At 34.4% G+C, this 8,523-nt stretch overlaps 1 protein-coding gene across 1 annotated transcript in view; it reads right to left on the bottom strand.

The window, feature by feature from the left end:
* Positions 1–2,361: 2,361 nt before the first annotated feature.
* The window catches only part of LOC107677852 (guanine nucleotide exchange factor VAV3-like), a 50,982-nt gene continuing 44,820 nt past the window's right edge, over positions 2,362–8,523 (bottom strand). The window contains exons 26-27 of the mRNA XM_016472918.1: positions 6,644–6,792; positions 2,362–3,303 (exon numbers count right to left, since the gene is read on the bottom strand). Of these exons, the coding sequence (XP_016328404.1) occupies positions 3,262–3,303; positions 6,644–6,792 (191 nt within the window). The 3' untranslated portion in view covers positions 2,362–3,261. The remainder of the gene's footprint in view (positions 3,304–6,643; positions 6,793–8,523) is intronic.

Raw genomic sequence — 8,523 nt, 5'->3', positions numbered from 1 at the left:
TTTTTGTTAGTTTCTTGTTAGTTAATGCAATAACTAATGTTAACAAATGAGACCTAATTGTTTCCTCAGAATGATTTGTTCTCCATATGTAAAAAGTGTTTGGATCATACACTTTATAAAATATAAGAAAATGACTGTTTCCTTTTTTACTGTTACTTTAATAAATCACCATGGCAACACTGTTTTCCAAAAGATTTCCAAAATACATTCACAATTTAGGTTCCTCAGTGTTTTGGCATCATGTTGAGTTAGGTGTGAATTGCATTATTGTCCTAGGAGTATGCAAAAATCCACATTCAAACCAAAGTAGCTGACTTCCTATTGGTCGTATCTAATGACTGTAAATTAGAAAGTTGTGATGTGAATTTTTGCCAGTTCTGACTCATATGCAGAGTTGTGTGAGTTTTCGAGCATGTTTAGGCCCTCAAAGATGTAATTTACTTTGGAGAAGAAGAAGAAGAATATGAAACAGAGCAATTCCAAGAGGGTCCTTGCACCATTGGTGCTCGGGCCCTAATAATCCTTAGAAAAACATTAGGGCCATGCTCCCCAAGTGGCTTGGGCCCTAATTACATTAAAAAAGTAGGCCTATATAGTTTGAAACATGTACATTGGTCAAGCTCTGGAACTTTTATTTTTATTAATAATAACTGGATTAATAAAAAGTAAAAAAAAAAAAAAATATTAATAACTGGATTATTTAAACAATGGTTAAATAGATTAAAGTAATTCATAGGATAAAAATAAAGAGCTTAGTCATTGCTCAGTAAGGGATTGAGAGTTAGCTTACATTAAGATGTTAAGATGAGTAAATTAGATTTTTAAAAATGTTGATATCAAAACAGGATAGAATAATTTGAATGAGATCAAATCCACTGATAATACTTACTCATGTTTGTTCTGTTGTTTTCCCTCCAAACTGATGTCACTTCCTGATAGATGATGTCATTAAGGAAGTGGCTTAAAGGGATTATTAAATGGAAACAAATGACTAACTGAATGGAAAGGATATGGAGGGAAACCTATCAATTGGTTACCAATAATAACAATATTCCCAGGGAAAACAATTGTTCAAAAGATATAAATTATATACAGGAAAAAATATATTAATTCATTCATGAAACGTTACATGATACAACTTTCATGAAAACAATCTGAATAACAGTTATGTTCATGTATTAAGGTCCAGAGATTTGGACATCACTGGAGGATATTGATCTCATCACTGGACACAGCCAACAATCTCATAATTTTTTTAATAAGTACCATGTAGACCCAATATAGAGCCAAGGCCGAAAGTTATCATTTGTCAAACACCAAAAGTAAAATGTAAACCTGGCCATAACTTGTAACACTGTAATGGGTAAAGAAATGTAATCAAAGTATTACAAATTAGTTTCATGGCCAGTAAGATATGCATTTATATCCAGTAAATTCTCACAACATCGTCAAACATGGCAAAAAGTTACATTTGGACCCTGTATACGGCTATACAAAATTCACTTGCTAAACAGTGACAATTTACATTTGACAATTTTACAAGTGACAATTTACATTTATTCTGAAGAAAACCAGACAACATGAATGCATAGAAGGTGCTTTAACAAGTATAACAGTGAAAATGTCTGTAAATATCTATACTAAGAAAACTATATGACCTAGATTTGAGCAAATAAAGCAGCTTGTAACAAATGTGTGTCCATTTTGAAAGCAGCTTCCTTTACAAAAAAACTTCCTCTGTGAGGAAAGTCCTCTGCCAAATTCTAGGGGAGCTGATTTATCCATCACAGTGCAAAAATCCTATTCTATATCAGTGTTTTTATCTTGTTTTCCATTAAAAACATCTACAAATCCTTATAACAAGATAAACATACCTGAGAAGTAAAATGTCACAAACTATATCTTAAGCATACATTACCGTTCAAAGGTTTGGTGTCGGTAAGATTTTTTTAAAGTTTCTGAAAGAAGTCTGTTATGCTCACCATGCTGCATTTATTTAATAAACAGTAAAACAGTAATATTGTGAAATATTATTAAAATGTAACATAACCATTTTCTATTTGAATATATTTTAAAATATAATATATTCCTGTGCTGCAAAGCTGAATTTTCAGCAGTCTTTAATTCAGTCTTTAATGTCACATGATCCTTCAGACATCATTCTAACATGCTGATTTGCTGCTCAAGAAACAATGCAATATTTTTTTATATTTATTTGAACAAATCTTTTGTAACATTATACAGTAAATGTCTTTACTTTCAATCAAATTAATGTGTCCCCGATGAATAAAAATATTAATTTCTTTAAAAAATAAAATATTACTGACCCCAAATTTTTGAACGGTAGTGTATTTAGTTTTTTTCCATTGGCAGATTTTTTTTTGTAACAGGCATAAACCTCGCTGAATATTTTTTGCAGTGTCTAGGACCCTTAGTGCACCAAACACCACAGCATTAACAAGTCGTTCCATTACATGGCAAGAGAAGAAATTTACTTCAGTCCAAAAATCAGTGCCAACATTCTGCTTGGGAGCATCTGAGGTTCAGAAACAGACAGGGCAAAGACTGATCACAGCGCAGTGCTGGCTAAGATGGATATCGTACTGAACGGCAGGCCTCCTGTCACCGCGCAGTGCTCCGAGCGCCCTGAGATAGCAGCGCTGCTAAGTGTTATCAGGGCTGAAGAGGAGGAGGCAGGGAGGAAGGCTTTGTGACAGCAAGTTGCTCTGTCTCGCCCCAGCCAAACTTTGCAGAGTAAGACGGGCGAATGAAATCATCAATTATAACACAAGGTGAGCTGAAAGCACCGCGTAAAGGTCGCCGAGTGGAGGGAAAAAACGGCCAGCTCAGGGCTTTTCTCTCTGCGTGCCACTCCTGAGTTTCGGCACAGCTCAGAAATGGAGTTTAAATTTTAAACAGGCAGAAAGAGGGGGGCCCCAGGCCCTGTGTGACGATTTCAGGAGGTGACAGGGTGAGAGGGAGGAAAAGAGTAAGAGAAAGAGATGTCTGGACTGAATGCGGAGCAGCGAGGGACATTCATAACTAATTAAACAGTCAAAGCCGACGAGGCCTCAGATGCATCACGCTGCAGGTCTCAACCACAGTCCACCGGATCCAATTAGAGGAGGCTGATAATTGCCGTGTTTGTGGTGCTTCGCTCAAATAAGGGTGCATTGTTCACCATTCCGTTTCTAGTCCAAACCCAACAAGCAAGCTGGCCTATCACTGTGACAGCATAGAGAGGATTACTTCCTGCACTGGTCATTCCTCTTCCTCCACATAAGTTGAAGGGAACCATCCCACCTGTAATATAAACAGCATCAGGAAACATTACTGAAGCGTATCTCTTCATCTCCGTGACTAGTTTGAGAGCTCTTGTGGGTCAGATCTGATAATGGCATGTGCAGAAGAATCATTAAGAGTCATTCTGCCATCTTCTGTTATCACCTCCAGGTAATCATGTCTCTCTTAAATGCACTTGAGCATATGAAATGAAGAAAAGTTAATATAATAAGGCTTGAGGAAAGATTCAGGTGTCTTGGAGAGTCGAGATGAGCTATACTGCATAGAAATGCGGGGTTAAAGTCTAATCTCAAATGTCAATCACAGTGTCACACCTCTATATTGCTATGTCATTTGCTTGTGTCCTAACCAAAATTCAATTGCTTTTGGAACTGGTGTTTGTTTTAAAAAGGTTTCTTACTATGAATATGAGTACCGCTGATAGCTGTTTATCGGCAGAAAAAATATAGCATATGTAAATCAATAGGGCCTAAAACACTATGTTCGGGGATTCATGATCATATTCATTAATCTTAAAATTAGTTAAAATATAATTTCTATTATTTTTATTATATTATTATAAAATAAAAGTATGTACATTACTGTTATACGTTATATACATGAAAGTTGGGGTTGGTACGATTTTTTTAATGTTTTAAAAAAAGTTTTTCTCATCTAGGCTGTATTTATTTGATCACAGTACAGTAAAATAGTAATAACTGTTTTCTATTTTAATATATTTAACATTTTTATTTATTCCTGTGATGGTAAAGCTGAATTTTCAACTCTTCAAGTCTTCAGTGTTACATGATCTTTCAGAAATCCTTATAATATGCTGAGCTGGTGCTCAAGAAACATTTCTTATTATTATCAATGATGAAAACTAAGTGATTTTTATCTCAACATGTTTTTTTATGATGCATTTTAACAAGTCATATACAGGCATGTGCAACAACAATAATGTGCATTGTTCTGATCTACTGTCCTAACATAATATGCATGTAACATATTTATTCTTAATCATAATATGGTTAGTTTCTATTAATATTGAAGGCTATATGCTTAATATGTAGCTCTGCATGACACATTTTGCTCCATGTCTCTATCGCCTAAGGGGTCCTTGCCCTGAAAAACATTGAAGATCCCTGCTCTAGAGAGCTTCGCACAAATAAAGGTGTATAAAATTGTTTTTCCTCACCCGGCCATTGACTTCACCTTTCCACCATCCATTGGTACTCTTGATATAGATCTTCACCAGGTCGCCCACCTGCAGAGAGAGTTCCCGTGTATCTCTGGAGCCGAAATCATATCGCTGGTGCTCAAGAAACATTTCTTATTATTATCAATGATGAAAACAGTTGTGTTGCCTTATATTTTTGTGAAAACCATGATACATTTTTAAAGAAAGTTCAAAAGAACAGCATTTATTTGAAAACTTTCGTAACATTATAAATGTCTTTACTGTCACTTTTGATTTATTTAATGCATGCTTGCTTAATAAAATTATTAGTTTCTCTAAAAAAATCTTACTGACTTTTAAACAGTAGTGTAAATATAATAAAAAAATATTAAATTAAATAACAGACATCAAAAATAAATTTTTTAACTAATCTGACTAATAATTTAACATGTAACTATAACAGAATACAGAGCTGATGGTAACACTTTACAGCAAGGTTCACCATACTTTATGTATCATGAACAACATTCTTACAGTATTTATTAATGCAAGATATTAAAATTCTGTCTGATAACTGATCTCTGGCCAATATTAAGATTCTTCCAGACCATGCTGGTTATATAATTCTATTGTCAGCTGGATTTAGCACTCTGACAACCGTTTCTTGCTGCTGTGTGCCTAGCATTTCCTTTCTGAGCAACCATGAACTGTGATTCGCATAGAAGGGCAAGTGTTCAGTTCCATGATGTGCGAGGTTGGAAGGAAAGCTTCACACTACCTAAACAAATATGAAAGCACCAAAATCTCTAGAGCAAGGATCTTCAACCGGTACTGCAGGAGGTCCATTAATTAAATGTTTAATCACAAGTCATTTTTCCTTAAAAAAATTAAAACATGGGTAAAAAAGAACATCACAAAGTCTATTTTAAATATAAGCACCCTACAACGAAAGCAAGAGCTCCTTCAGTTGATACTGCAATGATATAATATTATTGGTGAAACAGATTTAGCAAACGCTCCATTGCGTTTTTGAGTTTGAGCTCTGAAGAATGTGAAAGGTTCCTGTTTACAGCGTGTTTTTGCAGCGGTGAGAAATGTAGCTAATCACAGACATGTCTGTTGATCTCTTGAATGCAATGGCCAATCAGAGGTGTTTAAGTAAGAATCCACTCACCGCTCACAACGCCGGAGTTTTTATTCAGTGTTGAATTATGCTCACTTTCCTCTCTCATTAACAAACAACGACACGATGGAAGTAAGAGATTCATTATGTAGTGTAGACAGCTTTATTGATTTTAATGGAACATTGTGAGATCGTGAACTGAGATGAGTGACAGCTTTTTAGCGATTGAAAAGTAAGCGGTCTTTCTCACTTTCGACGCTATAGAGCTATAATCCGTTGAATAAAAGTATTGTTTTTCATGCTGCTAAGAGAACCAACAGCCAATTACACACTACAAAATTGACATTGTGATACTAGCACGGGACAAAAATATGGCATGTAAAATAGATATGTGCAATGTAAATGCAGAGTAATAGAAAAATATTCATATCAATATATTATACTCACTGTACATTGCTATTTTTGTCATGGTGGGGCCCTTGTTTACACATTACATCTGCACTTTATTAAAAAAAAAAACTCACTAATTTCAGATATTTGATTCTTAATTGTCCATCTCACAGTAAAATTAAAATGCTAATTTTTAGTAAACTTGAAGCTTAAGTTTAACAAAATGTTTATTTGTCCATCTGACAGTAAAATTAAAATGTGAATTTTTAATAAACTTGTAGCTGAAGTTCAGGTAACTGTAAATGTCTATCTGATTAGTAAAATTTAAACGTATGCTCTGCAAATCCATTAAAATAAGTGATTTTTATCTCAACATGTTTTTTTATGATGCATTTTAACAAGTCATATACAGGCATGTGCAACAACAATAATGTGCATTGTTCTGATCTACTGTCCTAACATAATATGCATGTAACATATTTATTCTTAATCATAATATGGTTAGTTTCTATTAATATTGAAGGCTATATGCTTAATATGTAGCTCTGCATGACACATTTTGCTCCATGTCTCTATCGCCTAAGGGGTCCTTGCCCTGAAAAACATTGAAGATCCCTGCTCTAGAGAGCTTCGCACAAATAAAGGTGTATAAAATTGTTTTTCCTCACCCGGCCATTGACTTCACCTTTCCACCATCCATTGGTACTCTTGATATAGATCTTCACCAGGTCGCCCACCTGCAGAGAGAGTTCCCGTGTATCTCTGGAGCCGAAATCATATCGTGCCAGTGCAATGCCAAGCACTCTCGGGGTCAAAACTGTGGAAGAAGTGGAACAAAAACAAGTTGTTAGAAAAAAGACAAGAATGAGAGACACCAATGTTGCCACAGGACATGCCAAGTAGGAAAATGTGAATGTGCAACAAGATGACTGGAGATTTGGAGTGAAAACAGCACAAATGGCATTGCATCATGCACAGACATTGTCGATCCACTCTCTCCACAGCTCTCAGAAAGCACACATACACTACAGAGAGAGCTAAAGCAAACACAGGGAGAAGAGACTGAGATGGCTGGAGGGGGAAATGAATGAGACAGGTGGCTGATAGCTGTACCTGACCAGAAGGGTGAGGGGGAGGGAGGAACAAAACTGTAGCTGGTGGGACTCAAAATATGAAGCCCACACAGCACTGGAGCTTAGGATCCAAGCCGAGGCAGAGCAAAGAAAATAAGAACACAAAAACCCAGAGATCTTAACAGAGACATTTTCAACAAAACAAACATAATCTGATGTAAAAAACTCCACACAGCACTGGGTGAATCAACACTCTCCTTGAAATATATCTTGAGATTCATGATTGAAAAATGTCTCAATGAACATAAAATAAAGTCAATAAGGTCCATTGTTGTTTTCAACTAGGGCTGTGCAAAATTGCCAAAAATATATTATTCAATATATAATATACAATATTCATTTCATACCATTAATGGGGAAGGAAATGCATTCCACATGTTTCTTAGACCTCAAGAATGAATGTAAACATAACTTTACAAGTAAACTAAACTAAAATGAATTCATAAAACATGCCAAAGTTTAACAAAATGTTTATTTGTCCATCTGACAGTAAAATTAAAATGTGAATTTTTAATAAACTTGTAGCTGAAGTTCAGGTAACTGTAAATGTCTATCTGATTAGTAAAATTTAAACGTATGCTCTGCAAATCCATTAAAATAAGTGATTTTTATCTCAACATGTTTTTTTATGATGCATTTTAACAAGTCATATACAGGCATGTGCAACAACAATAATGTGCATTGTTCTGATCTACTGTCCTAACATAATATGCATGTAACATCCATCTTTCAAAATGTAATCAATATGCTAATTTTGTGCTCAAGAAACATTTCTTATTATCAATGTTGAAAACAGCTTTGCAGCTCAGTATTTTTGTGGGAAATGTTATGATTTTTTTCATGATTTTTTTGATGAATAAAAGTTTAAAAGAACAGCATTTATTTGAAGTAAGAATCTTTTGCATTGTTATAAATGCATTTACTGTCATTTTTGATCAAGTTAATGCATCTTACAAAATGTAATCAAATGAAAATACAATTAACAACAAAACGTTTTTAAAGTTAAATGTAAACAACTTTTTCTCAACTTTCAGTAAATAACTTGTACACTGAATAAATTAAAATATGCACAAAAAATATATTGGTTGTATGATATTTCTTAAAATAACAATAATAATAAATTATCAATGTGAGGTTAAAATGTATTATCGGTACCATGGATTTATTTTTTCAGATAAATATGGATATCCATTTATTGCACAGCCCTATTTTGGATGCCATTGACTTGATATGGACAAAAACACATTCTTCAAAATATCTTCTTTTATGTTCCACAGAAGAAAGTGATGCAGGTTCAGAATGACATGAAGGTGAATAAAAGATTGAATAAAATTTGGACTACTTCAGCCATTTGGACTACTTTAATGGACCACATACTACATTATTTGGGCAGACACAGCTGGGATAAGGTTTAA

The sequence above is a fragment of the Sinocyclocheilus anshuiensis genome, unplaced genomic scaffold (assembly GCF_001515605.1).
Source record: "Sinocyclocheilus anshuiensis isolate Anshui unplaced genomic scaffold, SAMN03320099.WGS_v1.1 scaffold1299, whole genome shotgun sequence".
Classification (NCBI taxonomy): Eukaryota; Metazoa; Chordata; class Actinopteri; order Cypriniformes; family Cyprinidae; genus Sinocyclocheilus; species Sinocyclocheilus anshuiensis.
The sequence above is the reverse complement of the archived record's forward strand: the minus strand, read 5'-3'. Positions and strand labels throughout refer to the sequence as shown.